Raw genomic sequence first — 20701 nt, 5'->3', positions numbered from 1 at the left:
GATTGTACTCGATAAAACTCAATAGGTGTATAAGAGTTTAATTGGATTGTTTGCCTCGATTGTACTCGATAAAACTCGATAGGTGTATAAGAGTTTAATTGGATTGCTTGCCTCGATAGTCCTCGATTGTACTCGATAAAAATCGATATGAGTGACCTCGATAGGACTCGACATATATCGATAGAAATCTATATTTTCTATTTTATGTTGTAGTTTAACTTTTTGACCTTTTTTTTTGTTTTTTTTGTTTTTTTTGTTTTTTTTTTTGCAGATTCGACTGTTTCCGTATTTGTTGCATTCAATGGTGTTTGGGAACTCGAAAATAGGGATTGGATTTTCAGAGATGCTGAAAATCAAGTTCTGCCCATGGAGAAGGGTGTGACATATGAGCAACTGCTTGACATTCTGTACGATGAGCTTGAAGTGGATAAATGTGTGCATGACTTGAAAATTGAGGTCCCGTACACATGCCTATCACAATCTGTCAAACCTACCGTTATAAAAAATGATAGGCATGTGCGTGCATTCATTGGGTTAGCATCGAAATCTGTAGAGAAGCTCATTCCTCTATGTGTCACATTGATTAAGAAGGGAGGTTTAAGAAATGCATCGGCTTCTGCCAGCGTTAATAAAGAAGTTCGATTTGAAGAGAACATTTCTCCTCCATGTCATGGTTTCAAAGGAACTCAAGGTGATGTTGGAACATGTGTTCCCGAGACAAATCCAGATGTCATAGTCCATGATGATATCCCGGTTAGAGATCCTTCATATGTGCATGACACGGAAAAGTACGATCCCTATGGCTACAAACCTTATGTCAACGACGATCCTGTTGCTGATGCAACAGATCTTGGTGGGCCAGATGTTAGGGCAGATTTTCCAACACAGAGTTCAGATGTTATGGTAGAAGACCGGCAAACATCTAGGATCAGCAATAGTCGTCCAGGTCCAAGTAGAACCGATGATAGTTTTAGATGGAGTTCTCCATTGGTCTTAGGTGAAGATCATAGAACATGGAGTGCTCCCATGTTCACCAAAGAGGATATAGAGGCCTCACATCAACATCATTCCTCAACCAGCAAAGCTTCAGGAGAATTGCACCTTGGGAAGTTCTTTCAGAACAAGCTTGAATTGAAAACCAAAACATCCATATTTGCGATGAGGAATAATTTTGATTTTATGGTGAAGAAATCTGGGACTGATGTGTGGAACATTACCTGCAAGGATCCTGATTGTGGTTGGAGATTGAGGGGTAAGAAAAAAATGCGATCTGAAATGTTCGAGATTATTGTATACAACGAAGTACACACTTGCTCACAAGAAATTCGAGATAAGGACCACCGTCAAGCATCACCATAGGTTGTTGGGCACCTAATCAAGAGGAAATTTGCTATCGATGGTACTAGGTACATGGCAAACAACATAAGGGAGGACATGAAGCACCATTTTGGGGTTGAAATGAGCTATGAGAAGGCGTGGAGATGCAGAGAAAAGGCTCTTATGTATGTCAGAGGGACACCTGAGGAATCATACTCCAAGTTACCTGGATACCTGTGTCAATTAGAGCATAAGAACCCAGGTACAATTACTGATTTTGTAGCAGAAGATGGTCGTTTCTTGTATTGCTTCTTTTCCCTCGGTGTTTCTAGGTGTGGTTTCCAATACTGTCGTCCTGTAATTTGTGTGGATGGCACATTCTTGAAGAATAAGTATGGTGGCCACATGCTCTGTGCTGTTGCGTTGGATGCAAACAACCAGTTGTTTCCAATTGCGTTTGCATTGGTGGACAGTGAGAACCATAACTCTTGGACTTATTTCATGAGAAAATTGAAGGAAGCCATCGGGGACGTTGAGAACCTTGCTTTTGTATCGGACAGGCATAAAAGCATTAATCATGCTTTGGAGCTTGTGTTCCCAGATGCGTATCACAGTGCATGTTACCATCATATCTGTATGAATGTTGTGGCAAAATTCAAAACTAACCACGTACAAGACATCATGGGGTGTGCAGCGTACGCATTTCGAAGAACAGAATTTCACAAGTTCTTTGACAAGATTAAGGTAATTGATCCGCCCATTGATCAATATCTAGAGGGAATTGGCTTTGAAAGGTGGAGTAGTGCTTATTTTCCTGGTAACCGATACAATATCATGACGAGTAACTACGCAGAAAGCTTTAACAATAAGACCAAGGAGGAAAGGAGCTTTCCAGTCGCCACGTTTCTTGAATTCATAAGATTCACTCTTCAGTCTTGGTTTGCAGATAGACGTGAAAGAGCTGCAAAAGCAACAACAGTGTTATCACCTGAGATGGAAAAGGATTTGAAGCAAATAGGTGATAAAGCAATCTTTTTAGATGTCCAAGTCCTTGGTCATCACGAATTTCTTGTGGCCGATGGTAATGGTGATGGTGAGATGAACTTGGCCACAAAATCATGCTCTTGTGGCATGTTCCAAACCATTAGGATACCCTGTGTACATGCTTTTGCTGCAGCCAGAAAAAGAAGCATAAACATTTACTCATTGTGTTTCCCTTACTATAGAATCGAGGCATTGAAGGACACTTATAAAGATACTATTTACCCTGTTGGGAACAAGGATGAATGGGTAATCCCTGGTCACATCAGAGATACGGTTGTCGGCGTCCCCGCTAAGAAAACCCCTGTAGGAAGGCCCAGGAAACAGAAAGTGGGTAGGCGAAAGACAAATCGCTATGCTTCACGCGGGGAAAAGAATGTCAAGCCACGTAAGTGTAGCAGATGTGGTGGTAGTGGACACAATAGGAAGTCATGTAAGGCTAGAATTTAAAATATTGTGTTATGTAATTATTTAATTGATTTTGCTGCATTTATCATATGGAATACTTCGTCTAATACTTTGTGTGTTTGGATGTCGAGGCAGACACATTATGTGAATTTAATATTTTTTTATCTAATAAATTTTTCAAAAAATATTGTTTGGAAAAAAATAATATACAAAACTAACTATATGGTATACAAGATGTGTAAGACAAAAATGTAAAGAGCATCACGGGGCCAAATTCTGATAGAACATGTCCACACACCACTTGGTCCTGAAATGCTGGATGTTCTCATCGATAACAGTATCGAGTGGTAGCCTGGCAACCAGATGCTCGATATGTTTGATGGCAAACATACCACAATCCCCACTGCATATAATCGATTTTGTGTCAATAAAAGATAAAAATAACTTTAATTTTCAAATTTCAAAATCCACTAATTAAATAGGGGAATACCTTGTCTTAGTCTGAGGACACTCCTCTGGAGGAATACGACAATATGAGAAAGGCTTTGCATTCTGCTCAGGATATACCTAGAGGTCCTCGTGGTCGTCAAACATGCCAGAACACCATAACAACGAAGGCAACAATAAGCACCAAGGCTTGATCGCTTCCTCCATCAGAGTGGGACTGAGCACGCTATGGTTGGAATCATAAACGTTGATGCACCACGTTGGAATGGAGACTTCAATGGCGATCCAATGTGCGGCTTTCTCGACGTGCAAGGCAAAATATACTTCACTCACATTTTGCCATGATACAAGGAATTGATTATCATCGCCCTTCAACATTCTCAGCACATCGTCGTCCCATGTATACTTAGTGTCGGTCTCTCTGAAATGATTCCAACAACCTAGGCACACCTGGGGGAAGGTGGTGTTCATGATCGCAGCATCCTGCCGAAATGCAGCATGGTAAAAGTGGCGTTGGCGGTGTAGCATGTGCAAAGCGGCATCAATATGCTAAAAAAACATAAAAATTCGTTAGTACCATCAATATATTTTAAGATTGAATTGAAAACGTGAATGTAATTTACATACTGAATCTCAAAGCCAAGTCTGGACTGTGTGCAACTGTAAGAACCATGCTACACCGTGCGTCCCAGTATACACGTTGCGGTCTCTCTTATTGTCGATCTTCCCGACAATCCACCTATGAAAGCTCTTCTCCTGCTGTGGGTCACACTTCCTCAGTGGTTCAGCAACTAGCCCCTGTTTATCTAGTCTGGCCTTCTTTGTTGGGTCAGTGAAGTCATCAAAACGCTTGGGCCTGCGTTTCTTCCTGACAACTTCAAGGCCAGCTGCCTCCTCGGGCTGCAGTACTCGTACACTAGGACTGTCAGCATCACTGGGAGCTACAGATGTCTGGGCTTGTGGAGTGGAGGGTTGATCACCGCGCTAATAGTCTGCAGGCAAGATATCAGACTCTGTATCTGATTTTACGTCGGTGGGTCGACCTGAGACCAGTGAAAGCACCTGCGCCAACTGAGCCATGATCGTGGTCTGATGAGCCATGATCGTGGTCTGATTCTGTAGTAAGGTTGCCTGGCCCTCCTCAACCCTCTTGAGCCTCTGTAGAAGTTGCTCATAATCAGGCTGGGCAACCTGACTAGATGAAGCTACACAGGCCTGTGAAGTGCCCTCATCAACCCTCGGGACGTCCTCATAAAAAATGGAGGCTTCCTTTGCAACTTTTGCTAGCTTCTCTGCCTCCTTCTCAGGTACCACTACTTCATCCACTGCAGTCCTAGCCTCCAACTCAGGGAATAACCTGAAATCAACTTCTGGGAGGCTATTGTAATAGACTACCTCACCGGGACGTGGCTTCAGCATGGAAAATACCACTAACTGCATAGTTGAATAACATGTGTCAGAAAAACTTTAATAAAATAAATCATTAATCAATTAATTTGTGACATTTAACAAGATAAAATGGAACTTACTCGACGATTGGCGAATATAGGAGCCAATAGAGCTGTCAAAATAGTGATATCAGTCTTCGTAGCCCAGCTGAGCATCCTGGGAATCTGATTCCCACTGTTCTCACTGAACTTACTCCCGAGAGAAGGCATGGCCTCAAAAGCCCAGTAAAGAAGCGCGGGTGCATAGCAAGTGAAACTATACTTCGCCTCCTTCTGTTTTTTGCTTGACCCCTCTTTCTTCTTCTCCTCATAGTATTTCAATTGCTTCTTCATGTCCTTTTGAAGGCCTTTGCTAACCTTCTTAAATGACAACTTCCCCCAAGGATACTTGAAAAAGTAATCAATATCCTCAACCATCCTCAGGGAATCTCCCCATATCGTTGTTGTCTTCTCTGGGGCATTCAGTACCCCCTCTATCAAATAGCACAAACCCAGCTTAAATGCATCTTCTGGGTTTGTGGAGGCCTTCAATGCATCTTCCAACTGACCAAAACTAACCTTCGAATCACCATTAAAATATTCTTGGATGATCCGATCAGTTGAAAGATGCTCTTTCAATTCATCTGGGGACGGCGATTTCCCAAAATTTAGCCCGGTAACTAGGGCAAACTCTGCAATACCAAATCTACACAGAGTGTTGCCAAGGAAGCACTGACCCTCTTCAGGCTTCTTACTTTCTACCTTACGCAACATTAGCTGATGCAGCAGAACCCCAGAAAAACTAAACGGTTTTTCCTTAAAGAACTGTCCCAACGGGCATGCCTGTGCCCTTTCAATAAGACCATGCCTCTTAAACTTCTCTATAAGGGTATCCAAGTAGGCACTACCCCTATAAGTGACACGGCCAGGAAAGTGTTTCTCTAACGGCACAATAAATTCAGGCATCTGGAAAAAAAAACAAAAAAAATGTTAAAAATGTAAAACAATCTAGTAAGGCAGTTACTATCAAGGCAGAAACAATCGAGTTCTATCGAGTCTTATCGATGCCTATCGAGGTGGGTTCCAAAATCACAAAGAATAATATAATCGGGTTACTATCGAGTCTTATCGAAGCCTATCGAGGTAAGGCAAAAAAACCAAAGTCTAGTCATATCGAGTCCTATCGAGGCCTATCGATTCCTATCGAGGTGGGTCCTAAAAATCCCAAAGCCGTGTATCATCGAGTCTTATCGAGTCATATCGATTCATATCGAGTTATGTTCTAAAATTCACAAAGCCTTGTATCATCGAGTCCTATCGATTCCTATCGAGGTAGGTTCTAAAAATTCCCAAAGTCATGTATCATCGAGTCCCTATCGATTCCTATCGAGGTAGGTTCTAAAAATTCCCAAAACCGTGTATCATCGAGTCCTATCGATTCCTATCGATGTAGGTTCTAAAAATTCCCAAAGCCTTGTATCATCAAGTCCTATCGATTCCTATCGAGGTAGGTTCTAAAAATTCCCAAAGTCGTGTATCATCGAGTCCTATCGATTCCTATCGATGTAGGTTCTAAAAATTCCCAAAGCCTTGTATCATCGAGTCCTATCGATTCCTATCGAGGCCTATCGAGCACAATCTAATCCATTCCTCATCCTATACTATCGAGTCCTATCGATTTCTATCAAGTTTCATGAAAATATCGAAAAAAACTCAGATTTCTTCATCGCCAGCTCCGATCTATCCTATGAACAAAAATTAACAAAAAAAACCAGGCAAATACACATATTGCAGATTAAAAACGAAATCCCTCACCTTCGCTTTCTTTGAGGTTGTTTCCTAAAAATTTGGTTGCCTTGCTCGACGTTTTCTCCTTCCCCTTCTCCGATCGTCAAGTCCGACCTTTGGGAGCCCTTGTTCGTGTTCGTGGAAGACAATGAAGGTTGGGTTCTACGGATTCAATCGAGGCCTATCGATTTCAAAGTTTGCTTGGTTCGGGTATTTTGGGAGAGAATACGGAGAGTTTGAGAAAATTATGCCAGGGGTATTTTGGGTAGTAACGGCATTAGTAAGACCAAAATGAGAGACTTATAAGGATAGGGTATTTTTCAAACGGAGTGTGACTTATTGCATTAAAAATCAAATTTCCCTTTAGTATATATATTTATTATTTCTTTTTCAATTATTTTATTTTACTTTAATTAATAAAATATGTTTAAAGATATGATATTTAAATAATGTAGAGAAATATATAGAGAAGATGATGTATGGTATAATGTAAAATTTAGAGGTAAAATAGAAAAATGTGTATTTTGGGGAGGTATTTTAAAGAATGGAATGGAGAGAATGCTCTAAGTTCATGTGAACAAATCAACATTTGAAAGCATTATTTTATTATCTTTTGTGTTCAACTACTGATTAATGAAGTGTTTGACCACGTGTCACTAAACTAATTTAGTTTTGAAAACAATATCCATAATCTCTTGTTAAAAAAAAAGAATAATAATAATAATAAATCCAAAAACATTGCTATACCATTATAGTCATCATGATCACATAAGAAATAATTCAAAAAAAAAAAATAGTGTGTCAAACTACAATCACTACTAAACCGTACTATTGTAAACAAAAGGCTTAGTTATATAATAGTGAAAGACTTTTTTAAATACTGTGTAAATGAATTATTTTTTTATATATGTATTATTAAAAAAAAACCTTATATTTATAATTTTTAGTACATTTATGTTTATATTTTCATAGATTTAGTTACCGTTTTTAATTTTTTTAATAGTTATATAATATTTAAATTTAAAGGTCAAAATTAATTTAAAATGGAAAGTTATATTTAATTTCAATAAAAATAGGAAGTTAATATTAACTCACCCCCATTTTGCTCTCTTTCCATCTAATAACTTTCATTTTTAACATATGAAACACTAATAGTCTCTCTCTCTCTCTCTCATCTATATTTTACTTAAATTGACTGATTAAGTGCCTATTATAAAATAGTCTCCTCTAGTATTGTAAATAAGTAAGAGCAATTTTTACCAATTTTTATATTAATTGAACCGTTGGACGGGGCAGAATGAGGGTGGATATGGTAATTGTGCTCTCAGATTATAAAACATTTTTTTTAAGGGGGAGTGAATTTTCACATATTAAAAATGATACTATTCTTTAAAAAAAGACTCAATAAATCTCACAAACTCAAATACACCAAGACCATCCCAAACAAAAACGACCACCAATAAGATAAGACAAAGACAGTGAGGCATATATCACCATACAACACTGACACAACTGCAACATAATTAATCTAAAAAGTTCTGAACATTACACGAAAATTATGAAACATGCAATATATAAAGTCTTCGAAGGACAAAGAGAAAAAGCGAAGCCAAGAAACCGAGCTGCAACTAGAAGAGAACCATCACACACAACTTGGATTGGTACCTATATTTGTTGTTCCAAAATTAGCCATGTCCCAAAATTTGTTGTTCCCTACAGAGTGCCAAATCTAAAACAACGCAACCCTTGATTTGAGTTCAAAATAAATACATTCAAAATGTTTAAGAGAAGATTAATAGCACTCTAGAATCCAAATACAGTTCTCCTTCTAATCTAATCTTGTTTGATGCGAATTATTAAAAAACTAATCATGTTTCAAAAGCTTTTCATTTAAACCTACAAGCATCTTAATATACATAATCTATGGAGGTTTCTCTCCTTTTTCCCATCATTAATAATTAAGTAAATAGTTTATAAACGAATTGTGATTCGCTGGTTATCAAAAGAATGGTTGAGATGAGACTGTCATTGCACATTTTCTAATATTTGTTTGATAATATAATACCAAGATACCAAATATATAATATAGATATAAAAGTTGGAACAAGCATCAATTTCTATAGTAATTTATTCGATTAAACCTTTCGATTACTTCAAAAACCTCCCATCATTTACATCAAAGTCACACTTTTTCTGATATTTAAAAAAAAAAAGAATAAACCAGAAAGAGAAAAAAAAAACAACTAAAAATCAAAGCCCCCGTCATCGAAGCCACCCATATCGGAAGCATCGGAGATCATATCTCCGACCAACAAACCACCAAGCAAACCGGCTCCCAATCCAAGCGCCATGTTTCCGCCGTTCCTTTTCGGCTTCTGAGGCGGGTACCCATAACCCGGTTGTTGAACCGGGTAAGGTGAGTACCCATATCCGGGTGCAGCTACCGGTGGTGGTGGATATCCGTAACCAGCTTGAGGAGGAGGTGGGTAACCACCAGGTGGTGGATAGGGGTACGCTCCGGCAGGTGGGTATCCACCAGGCGCCGGGTACCCGTGACTGGGCCCGGCGGCGTGACCGGGTGGGTAAGCCACGACAGGCTCTCCAGCCGCAGCCTTATAAGCCGGCTGAGCTGGAGCTGGAGCTTGAGCCGTGATCTTTTCCCCAAATTTGTAGGCGAAGTTGAGATTACCTTTGGATTTTCCGTTAGGTAAGCGGACGCTGTAACTCACGCGCTTCTCGCCACTCTCGTCTTTGTAATTATCCAGAAGCTCCTTGATCGGGAGCTGAACCTCTCCGATCTCTTTATCGCCGAAGCTCCTATCGGAGACGAGCTTGATTTTGAGGGTTAACATGTTCTGTTGTACGGCGCTTTCGAAGACGGTGAATTTGACGGTGTAATTCCACTTGGGATTGGAACCGGAGTCTTTGTCGACCGGAGTCTTCTGCTTCTTGGCGTTGTCACCGGAGATCGAAACGACGGCGTAGACGTCCATCTTGGACATGAGGTTGACATCTTTCAAGTCCGAAGCGGAGATTAGGGTTATATCTAAAGGTCTGCACTCCATTGTTAATGGCGAAAAATCTTTAAATCTTTTTTATAAGATCAGAGAATAGAGAGCTTAGTGTTTTGGAAAAGATTGGTAGAAAAGAAACTGAATTTGATGGATGAAAGGAAACGGGGTGTGGATATATATATAGAGGACGGAAAATGGGAAGGAAATATCCGATAAGGAAGAGTTGAAACCGACTTGGAAAAGTCCATATCCCTATTTTATTGCTTCTTGTAGGTTAGGTTTGCCTAGAATAGTTTTTTAATAACGCGTAATAATTTCGTTAAGGAAAACGGCAATGCGCGTAACCTTAACAAAATTTTATGCTTTCACAAATGGAAATGAAAGAAGAAAAGTAAAATTTGTTAAATTCTATTTTTAGTTATATACGCGGGGATTTTTAGTGTTATCTAGAGCTATAAATGTGAGCCGCCAGACCTACATTTTTCGTACCTCTGGTAAATTTAGGTTGGGCCGGGCTCGGTCCATATTCAATTCGTGCCGTGCTCGAGCCGGCCCATTTTTGAAAGAGTAGGCCCAGCACGGCCCATGGGCCCGGCCCGATGTGAGGATGGAGAATTGAACCCTCCACCTCCTCCTTAACTATCAATGAACTTACCACCAAACCAAATACATTTCTTTGTTTGAATTATAATTTTAGATATTTTTATATACTTTTTAACAATATTTTACACAAAATTATATTAAAGATAATTATTAGAATTTTAATACCTACAGATAAATGCTAAAAATTTAACTAACAAATCTTAAAATAAATTAATATAATTATAAAAATATAAACATTGAAAAAAATAAGACATATATTATCATTTTAATTTATTAATTATTGACAAATAAAAATTTATTATGATTATTAATGTCAAAATATCGGGTTTTTTATCGTGTCGTACTTTCGGGCTAGTTTGTTCGTGCTTTCGTGTCCTGCCTTCGGGCTTGTCGTGCCGTGTCGTGCTAAGCCCGTGTCGTGCCATGCCTAGCCCAAGCCCATATTTTTTCGTGCCATGTCGTGCTCGTGCCTCCCGGACTCGTGCCGTGCTCAAAAGCTCGGCCCGTATTTACAGCTCTAGTGTTATCGATTCGTGAACAATTTTTGGCGCGATTTTTTTTTATGACCATGTATATTGTAGCTATTTAGAGCATCCTGCAAATTTTCAGAAAATTCTGAATACTTTACAGTACTGAAAACTAAGTTCAAACGTGATGTTGCACGCGTGACTAATTTTTTTTATGCGCGTGGAAAACAACATGTTTGAACCTAGTTTTCGGTACTGTACACTATTCAGAATTTTTTGAAAATTTACAGATACTCTAAATAGCTACAATATACACGCTCATTAAAAAAAATCACGCCAAAAACTGTTCACGGGTCGAGAAACACTTAAAGTGATGCCCCCATAGAATAATTGTCATATACATATATATATTCTCCAATTATCTTATAATTTAGGTAGTTAGTAAAAAGTTTAGACAGGTGGTCAAAAAATTTTAGACAGTTAGTCGAAAAATTTAGGTAATTGGTCAAAGTTTAGACAGAATCTATTTTGCAAAAAATTATCAAAAGTAGACCAAAGTACAATTATAGTGTAAATATTGATATGCTAATGTGATATTTGTTTTAAGTGGTATTTTGTTAAATAAAAAACTCATTCATTAACCATACCCCATTTAGGAGAACCTCAAGCATCTCCCCTCTTTTAATATTTATATTAGTTGTTGCTCAATTTATGAGTTTATATTATTTTATGCCTTAATTTTTTTTTAAACACTATATATGATCTTATTTTTTTAAATATTCCATATATCTTATGATTATTAAAATGTTCCATAAATAACTTTTATAATAAATAAAAAATCGAGAATAAATTAAATTTTGAAATATACATGCATAATAGCGATAATAAGATAAAAGAGTAAGATAGGATTTTAATAGAAAAAATCTTACAAAAAATTTGTCTAGAATTAAGTCCAAATTATGTCTAGTTTGTTTTAGCAATCACAATGACTGTTTTAGTATTTTTTTTTAAAAAAAACATAAGAATATATCTGGTATTTGGTTAAAATTTAAAATGGTATAAATCCTATTTTAACTAGGTAATTTGTTTTATATTGGTTAAACATACTTGATATTCATCCCAAAAAAAAATGGTAGTAATCTTTTAGATCAAATAAACTAGCTTAAAAAACAGATTTTTAAATATGTTATATACTAATCAATTGGTTGAGATTTGGGAATTCGCAATACAAGATGAGATATCAACTTTTTAATTTAATTTTATTGAGGTAAGAGATCACAATATTCAATTGAAAAGACGCGTAGAGGGCGTGTATGTATATTAATGCTATATTTATATACTTTAGAGTGAAGGAAAAAAGTCAAGTTTATCTGATAAACGGTCACATGCATTGGGTTCAGGTTTTTTTTTTTTAAGGGGAATTGAGGTTGGAAGTTGAACCATGCACAATCAAAACACGTTTGAAACCCACCCACACGTGTGGGAGGTTCCTTTGCAACTTTCAATAATGATTGAAAGAAAGCCTTGTCAAATGTTGCTATCATTTTTACCCAATTTTATCAAGTGTTTAAGCTATCACTTTCTACCACATTCTTTATTCTTCTACTTTACTTTTCATAGGAAAACAAATTTTATTGCCGCTAATTATTAAGACCTGTTTTCTTTTCTGTAAAATATACTCATTTTTGTTGTTCAAGGGAATAATACTTTTAAAAGAATCATTTGAGTCAACTGGCTCTTAAATTATACAAAAAAAAAAACGTTCGTAAAGTAAGCAACGAAGAAGAAACACAATAAAATTAAAAAATTGATCGATAAGCACTTACATACACTATTCGTGGTTATCGTCTCATTACTGAGAATTTTGACCATTTTAGTCTTTCATAATCAGTTATATACTCACAGTTCAGATTCATTTGTTAAACATTATTTATTTAGGAGTATATTATGATCACTCATCACTTTTCTCTGTACTAACCCAAATTTTATCATTTCAATATTTAGTTTCCCTTTTTATTATCACATTAACATAGTAATTTCTAAAATTGGTAAAATAAAAAAAATAAAAAAGAATTCTTCCCGCACTCATTTAATTATTCCTTCAATTATGTATACCTCCTCTCCTCTCGTTCTACATCTTAATATTGATAATATTATTACTATTACTAGTCTATCAACAATTTTAACATTTGAAGGGTTTTATAAGTTTATCGATATATTGTATTTTTCTTGTTTATCCTTTTCCTTGATAATTTGATTTAAGATGCTTGTGTAGACATGTATTTTTTTATTGAATAATAAAAAAATTGCTCCTATAAAATCTTTTGTGCAAATATTTTCATAATAGAAAAAAATAGGATGTAGATGTAATTTCTTATAATTGATTAAATGGGCACCAGCTACCTGTTAAGAACAAAAAAAGAGGCAAGAGTTCAATTGGGAACACCGGTGGGTTGTCAGTTAAAGGGACTCCGACACTCAAGTTAATCGGATTGTAGTAACAGTTAATCGAAAGTAGTAAAACAATAATGTAAATAACGATGAATGGACGAATAGAATAATGGTCAAGGTGACGACGGAGCTTGACAATCAGGTCAAGTTCAGTCAGGCTGACTAATTCGACTCGCTTGACTGGATTGCTTCGAGAGAATAATCAGAGTAATGGTTACCAAATCCCCGCCCTTAGCCCCTAAGGGTCCTCTTTCTAGTCGTTTTCTTTATCGTTCCAGTTTCGCCTACCTGATCCGCCTGAACTGTTCTTAGTGGTTCTCTCCCCGATTTTCATAGGAGGGGTTGCGTATACTTTGACTGTGTCAAGGTCCCTGGTTGAGTGAATGTCTCGGGATTCGGGTCTTAATATCCATCGATCATTTGGCATGCATGAGTCCATTTATTCATTTACGTTGGTTTGGACCTGACTAGTTAGTCTGGCTGGCTTGTTGGGCCTAATTGGCTAGTCCCAAATTGCTTTTAAGGTGAATAATGAACTCATGTCGCCCATTGAAGATGAGGAGGTGAAGATCACGTTATTCCAAATGCATCCTGACAAGTCGCCAGGGCCAGATGGTTTTTCACCAGGTTTTTACCAAAAGTATTGGGATATTGTAGGTGATGATGTAATTCGGCTGGTTAAGGAGTTCTTTATTTCTGGTAGATTTCCTGAGCACCTTTCAGATACTCACATCGTGTTGATCCCAAAAAAATCAAATCCTGATTCTATGGGAGACCTCAGACCGATAGCATTGTGTAACGTAATTTATAAGGTGGTGTCGAAAGTGTTGGCGAATCGCTTGAAGAAGGTACTTAATCAGGTAATATCCGAAACTCGGAGTGCTTTTATACCTGGGCGATTGATCACGGATAATATTATGGTGGCGTTTGAGATTATGCACTATTTGAAGAGGAAGGTGTCTGGTAAAGAGGGTTTCATGGCCATCAAACTGGATATGAGCAAGGCGTATGATAGGATTGAATGGAGTTTTCTTGAAGCCATGATGATTAAGATGGGGTTTGGCGAGCACTGGGTGGCTTTGATTATGATGTGTGTGCAGTCAGTTTCGTATAGAATTGTTACTGCTGGACAAGAGCTGGATCCGATTGTTCCTTCGAGAAGGTTGAGACAAGGTGACCCATTATCCCCTTATCTCTTCATTCTTTGCGCTGAAGGATTCTCTGCGTTGGTTTCTAAGTATGTTCAGGATAAGAAGCTCACGGGGTGTCGGGTGGCTAGGGGTGCACCTATGATATCGCATATGTTGTTTGCTGACGACTCCTATCTGTTTTGTAAAGCATCGAGAGAGGAAGCAAGACAAGTCACAGATCTGCTCCATTGTTTTCAGGTAGCGTCGGGGCAGCAGGTGAATCTGGCCAAATCCTCATTATTTTTTAGTGCCAATGTGAGTATGGAGGAGAGAGGTGGTATATGTTCTATTCTCAATATCCCAGAAGCTAGGAATTCGAGTATGTATTTGGGATTACCAAATATTCTGGGTAGGAAAAAATCTGTTTTGCTGGGGTACATAAAGGAGAAAATGCAGAAAAAGATTCAACAATAGGAGGGCCGTTTCTTATCCAAAGCTGGGAAGGAAATTTTGATAAAATCTGTGGCTCAAGCTTTGCCTGCATACGCTATGAATGTTTTCTTAATACCTCTTCACATGTGCAATGAGATGGAGAAATATATGTGTAGATATTGGTGGCAATCATCTTCCAAATCTAGCAAAAGCATACATTGGAAGAAATGGGAGAAATTGACGGTGCATAAATCTAAAGGTGGTATGGGGTTTAGAGATCTCCATGATTTTAATTTATCATGTTTGTGCAAGCAGGGATGGAGATTGTTAAGTAGACCAAATTCATTAGTTGGCCGTGTATTTAAAGCTCGGTATTTAATATAGAGAGAGAGAGATGCATTTGGAATAACGCGATCTCTCTCTCTATATGTTACATTCTCTTATACAAAAGTGATTAACATATAGAGAGAGAGAATAAAAGTGAAAGAACAAGGATTAGCATCGTTTTCATTTCACATAGCCAGCACACTATTTTTTTCACACTTTTTAGAGGAACAAACTTTTTTAATTGGGGAAATTAAAGTTATACATAATGCATACAAGACTAGTAAGTTGTCATTCAAAGGAAGCCCCTCAGTGATTATAAAACCACTAGAGTCGGCCCCAACGTACGGGACACGTCTAAGGAGAACAACGCGGCCAAAATGGGTGACCCCAAAACCATGTAAAATGCACATCTCAAACCCAATTTGCAACAGTAGAAAAAAGAATAATGAGCTAACCCACCAAGGCAAGTATATCAGTTTCAATAAACCAAAAAGAAAAAACGAACGAAAGCAGATACATGCATCATCACCATGCCACTATTACATCAAATTACATGTTAAAGTATCTACTTCTACACAACATTTTTGAGCCTTAATCCTAAAAAAATTGGCTCCCTAAACTTTGATTCTCAAACAGCTCTTGACCCCATTTTCCTTTTTCTATTTGGTTCAAACAAATGTGGAGGGCAATAATGAGTCACGACGAAGCTTTTTCAATACAAAGCAATCTCTCTTCTCTTCTCCCATTGATTGACTCATCTCAACTTTAGTCCAAATGTTGGAGCTTTGTTTGGGTTTGAGTTTTTGGCCGAATTCCTTTCCTTTTTTAACTGATTAAATTCAAAGAGGATGGTACGGCACATAGCCCAATAAGCTCGTGACATTGGTCACGACGTCGTTACACCTCGTCAAGAGGTTTAACATCTGCTGAGAAATGTCAATGGTGGGGGGTGGTGGTGGTGCAATAGGAGTGTTTCTGGGTGCCATCATATCAGGATGACGTAAATTATTAAGTGGTGCTTTCGCAAATTGAGGGAGAGGGAGAATAGACGAGGGAGATGGTGAAGGAACGACCTTTTGAAAGTTTCTTACACTAAAATCCATTGCAATAGTAGAAGGAGGTGTACCATTATCAGCAAAACTAGCATTGCTGTTGTTGGAGATATTTCTAATAGCGGCCGCTTGGTCGACAACCCTACTTGTACTCTCCTCACCAGCCAATGCAAATTTAACACGTGGGGTGGCACCCTTGTTGCTACCACTAGCTCCGGTTAACTGCCCTGACTCATCACCGGTAGACTTCTTCAAACAGGACTTGAGTTGGACAGCAGGCTGCGGCTGCAGCTGTGGCACCGACGGTCGTTGTAAGACAGCAGGATCCTTGGCAGCTCGTGGGGCATCATTGTAAATATCATCACCTTGGCTCTTCCCCAATTCAGGAGCTTCCGGTCCTGGAGTTCCGACTTCCTTTACGTAAAACCTCACACTGATGTTTCCAAATAGAGAGTTGTTTGATATGGCATATTTATAAGCTGCTTGAGCATCGGATTTGTGAAGGAAAACAACTCGGCACGTGGTAGATTTCCAGAATACCCTTAGACCTGCCTGATCCATCGGCCCAAAACGTGCAAATCTTGCCTTGAGTTCTGCTGGGGAAGGGAGAGACGTTTTTGGAGGGAACTTCATTACCAGCATAGTGGGTTCAACTACCTTAGCTGGAGGCTCGAATCTTTTAGCAGAGTCTGGCTTGTTTCTTCGGACAAGGGGAACCGCTGATTCTCTTCCCTCTCCACGTTGCACTTCTGAAGTTTTTGGGGTGGCCTTCTTCTCCGCTGCCAAGGATTTTATATCGCTAATTTTCTTGGACCTCTTCACTGCAATCTCCTCTTGACGATCTGATGGGGCCCGTTTCCGTCCAGCTATAGTGGGATCATCAGATCGGAAAGTGGGTTTTGCTGGTTTTGAGGATGGCAAATCTCTAACGTGCTCAGAGGAGTTATTATCAGAGGCTCCAACAGCAACAGCAGATTTAGAGGGACGGACTTCAATAGATTCATTCTCTGATGGGGGTGAAAGAACTAAGCTTTTCTGGTAAACAAGGGACCGGAATCGCAAGAAGAACTTCCTTACAATTGCAGGACTGTTTCTTTCCAAACCATGAAAAGGATCAAGGGCAAGGGCTTGCAAATCGCTCAAAAGTTCTGGAAGTTCAAGTTCAATGTTGCCAACCAGTAGGGAATTTCCAACAGAATCAGACAAATTGTTACTGGCAGAAATTTTTTTAGATTGTTTTACCTTTGACTCCTCTTTAGCAGCCAAACCAATCTGGGTTGATTTTACCCCTATTTTTCCAGTGGAGGAACTTTTTTTAGAAACCAAATGCTTCTGTGGATCTCTGAAGCCTGTTTCTGAGCCTAACTGTTTCTTTTTTTTCTTTTTCTTTCCCTCTGTCATTGAGTTCTCGGAGTTCGATTCTTCCAATGGACGTTTAGCTTTGGCCTTTTTCACCCCAACAGAAGCACTCATTCCACTTACACGCTTTGCATCAGTTGGTAGACCTTCAACACTACTACCATCCAGAACCTGGTCCATTCCATGGCTTCCTTCCACTCCCGGTGTAGAACTCAACTGGGATTGTTGAATATCTTCATCTGGTCTAGAAATTTTCACATTCTCCTCGCGTTTAAACTCAGCAAAGCCCTCACCATCCTGCTTATAATCCTGCTTGTAGGATTGTGATGTATCATCTATCATACATGGCACGGTCCCATTTCCTGACAAATCGGTTGAGGCCGTGGTTTTGGTAATCTCTACTCTATCAGACACTGATCTCGGTCCTTCTTTCGCTTCTTCTTTCACTTCATCAAGAGATGGCTTTTCATCTTCAATGACATCTTCGGTGGCAAGAGAACTCCTAGCAGGTGCCTGATCTACAATTACAGATTCTCCAACATTTGAACTAGAATCTGCAACGGGTAAGCTAACAGACCCAGTCTGTTCGTGTTTTTCTGAAATCTGAGGCTTTGAAGAAACAGGTGAAGCTCTCTTCTGTAACACAAAATCCCCATCTCCAACTGCTACTGATCCCTCCACATAAGCTGATTGAGCGGAGGAACTCGGTTGCTCCTGGCTTGTTTGCTGGTCTTTGGCGTTACCAGATTCATCTCTACGCTTGAAGAGGTACCTATCTTTTTTGGTACTGTCCTTAACTTTATTATGTTTTGTGGCACTGGTACCACCACCCAGAGTTTCTGCAATCACCATTGGACCGCTCAAAGGAGCTGTGCAGGAGACAAACTCATCAGGACTAAAAAAATTAGAATGCACAATTGATAAATATAATTAGCGGCAGGAAAGCAACTTAACACTACTCTTGAAGTTTGCTTTAATTAAGTGGGATATACTTGATTCACAAATATGAAATAGATAAATTAATTGCTACTATATTTTTATTTTTTGGGTAAGATAAATTCACAATTAACAAATATATTAACAAAAAATAATAATCATATCAAGGGATCTTTAAAATATGAGGTTCAATACATCATTTTTGTCAGAGAAAATTAATATATGGTATTCCAGCTCCCGACCATTTATCTCAAATCCAGTGAAAGTGAAGGGTAAAATGTACTAACACCACAACATTATGGGCCCTTCACTTAACAACGTGTGTGCGTAAAACCAATAAAAGTGCAATTAAAAAGACTCATGTCTTCTCTTTGTTACTCCAAATTCATCTATTGTACATAGCAAATAGATTGTCAATGCATGTATGGAGAAAAGAAGAAAAAAAAACATGTTCACCCAAATAAATACGTTCCCTATTCTTATTAATCCCATACAAAAGTGTGAAATGATACACTATGATGATTTGGAAGTAATGAGCGCCACGCATTTTAGCAAATATAGTTGACCATATGTATGTTACTTCTTACAAGCATGAATTTTGAAACAATTTTAAAAAACGCCAGAACACAACATCCAATGGAATGAAGAATCAACAATGACTCTAAACCATGTAAATTAGTACCTCGAGACGGCAAAACAACTGGGTCACGAGAAGAACGTCCCGACTGCACATTAAATGCCTGAGCATAAGTCTCATCAAATTCTTCAAACACTGCCCTACGAAAACAAAAAACAGTGGCCTTATTCTTCACAAAACTCAGATTCTTCTCATCACCAACGCTAGGTGACAACGCCAACTGTTTAACGAAAGAGAGGATTTCACTTGGCCTGCAATTATCTCTTGCCTTTCTAATTTGAATCGCTGAATAAACAGCCCGTGGTTCATAATCAGGCACATCAACGGCGAAATACCCTTGAACATTTGTTGCGCGAAAGTTATTTGGATTTCTACATTTACAAGCCAAAGCAAGACCACGCCTCCTACTTACCTCATCCACTGCCTCCTCCACGGCCTTGATAAAGCTCCTCGAAGTCAATTGCCGTGATTTCTCTGCGAAATTAGCATCGAAAGGAATAAGCTCAGCCGGGTCGAACCACCCATAGCTGCTATCACCAAAGAAAGCCACTAATACATGACCCTCCCTCCTGGTTCGACGCACCTGAGCAGTCGCAAAAGCTTCGTTAAATATATGACCCGGCCACCATGGATGTGATTTCACCTTCCCCCAAACCATATCACCAACTTCGAACCCATAACGCAGTGCCCTCGAAGTTGCTAATTGCCCACTATTCTCATTAGCCACAAAATCATCGAATTCGGACAACAGAGAATTATACTGAGAAACTGTACCTTTTCCCGCCTCACCACGTGCATCATCATCTACACGTTCCTTTCGACCATCCTCGCCCTCGCTTTCTTCATCTCGAGCTTCGAGTTCATCGGCGCTCAAGATTTCAACCTTAGCATCCGAATCTTTCAATTCCATTTCTCCATCATCACTCTCCTTACGGACCTCGCCCTTAACCCTAGTCTCATCTGATTTTCCAGTCTCAAAAACCTTGGAACCAACCTTGGCATCTTGAGCTCCCGAATCGAGCTCCATTGCCGATACCTTAACCTCGTCCGAACTTGAATTTGAGCATTTCTCATCCTCAGCGCCATCGACGCCGCCTTCTGAGATCCTTTTGCCTTTCACATCTTCAGGTTCTTCAATGGAATCTGATTTTCTATCGATTTCGCCATCTTTGTTCATCACAGAGATCATTGAAGGAGGAATGGACAGAAAATCCGGCGAAACCCTAAATAAATGGAGCTTGGGGCCCCGAATCACCAGGCATACCTGTAAACCACCTCGAAGGAAAGCCAAAAAAAACAAATCAGAGTACAGACCTTAGTCTCCTTAAAGTGTAAGCAACGTGCGAAATCTTTACAAAACCCTAGGGAGAGTGTTTGGATGGCAAGAAAATCTGGGGAGTTAGAATATGTTAAGAGCTTTAAGTTTACCAATCGGTCACTCATTTTAGGCCTTTTTTCCCCCTACTCACTCATTGTTGGTGAACTAAAACGACATTGGACGTTTGAATTTACAAAGATGGAAATGTCGTTTTGATACTTCAAATTGGACAACAAATGGTGTAATTGCAAAAGAAAAACACTTTTTTTTCACTAAAATAAAAACATAGAAAATCTCTACTATACAATTTCACTATTTTCTTCTTTGTTTACAACATTCTTGTAAGAATGGATTATTATTATTATTATTATTATTACAAAAGAATAGATTATACAATTTCAATACTTATTTTACGATAATCTAGTTTAGTTAACACCACAATACTAACTTTATAATTAATAAATTAGTATAAAATTATCCATTAAGTATAATTTTGTTCAAATTTATTTTCAATGTAACTAAAATATTATTTAAATACACAATATAT

At 38.5% G+C, this 20701-nt stretch overlaps 2 protein-coding genes and 1 long non-coding RNA gene across 3 annotated transcripts; all 3 read right to left on the bottom strand.

The window, feature by feature from the left end:
• Nucleotides 1-3028: 3028 nt before the first annotated feature.
• Nucleotides 3029-4655, bottom strand: LOC133789505 (uncharacterized). The gene is made up of 3 exons (XR_009873586.1): nt 3841-4655; nt 3257-3762; nt 3029-3169 (listed from the first exon to the last, which is right to left on the bottom strand). It is a non-coding gene; the product is annotated as an uncharacterized LOC133789505 (long non-coding RNA).
• A 3887-nt stretch (nt 4656-8542) lies between these two features.
• On the bottom strand, nt 8543-14264 carry LOC133790950 (protein SRC2 homolog). Its single transcript, XM_062228807.1, has 2 exons — nt 14251-14264; nt 8543-9482 (listed from the first exon to the last, which is right to left on the bottom strand). The coding sequence occupies exons 1-2, from the start codon at nt 14262-14264 to the stop codon at nt 8672-8674; spliced, it is 825 nt and encodes a 274-aa protein (XP_062084791.1). The 3' UTR covers nt 8543-8671.
• A 1039-nt stretch (nt 14265-15303) lies between these two features.
• LOC133790949 (PWWP domain-containing protein 1-like) lies at nt 15304-20271 on the bottom strand. Its single transcript, XM_062228806.1, has 2 exons — nt 18882-20271; nt 15304-18132 (listed from the first exon to the last, which is right to left on the bottom strand). The coding sequence occupies exons 1-2, from the start codon at nt 20023-20025 to the stop codon at nt 15692-15694; spliced, it is 3585 nt and encodes a 1194-aa protein (XP_062084790.1). The 5' UTR covers nt 20026-20271; the 3' UTR covers nt 15304-15691.
• Nucleotides 20272-20701: the final 430 nt, after the last annotated feature.

The sequence above is a fragment of the Humulus lupulus genome, chromosome 7 (assembly GCF_963169125.1).
Source record: "Humulus lupulus chromosome 7, drHumLupu1.1, whole genome shotgun sequence".
Classification (NCBI taxonomy): Eukaryota; Viridiplantae; Streptophyta; class Magnoliopsida; order Rosales; family Cannabaceae; genus Humulus; species Humulus lupulus.
The sequence above is the reverse complement of the archived record's forward strand: the minus strand, read 5'-3'. Positions and strand labels throughout refer to the sequence as shown.

What these genes read in the sequence shown, in the direction of transcription:
- LOC133790949 (XM_062228806.1), bottom strand. Translation starts at nt 20,025, where the DNA reads ATGATCTCTGTGATGAACAAAGATGGCGAAATCGATAGAAAATCAGAT. An exon ending in AGTTGTTTTGCCGTCTCGAG is followed by an intron (nt 18,133 to 18,881) that starts GTACTAATTTAC and finishes TCTCCTGCACAG; the next exon opens with CTCCTTTGAGCGGTCCAATG.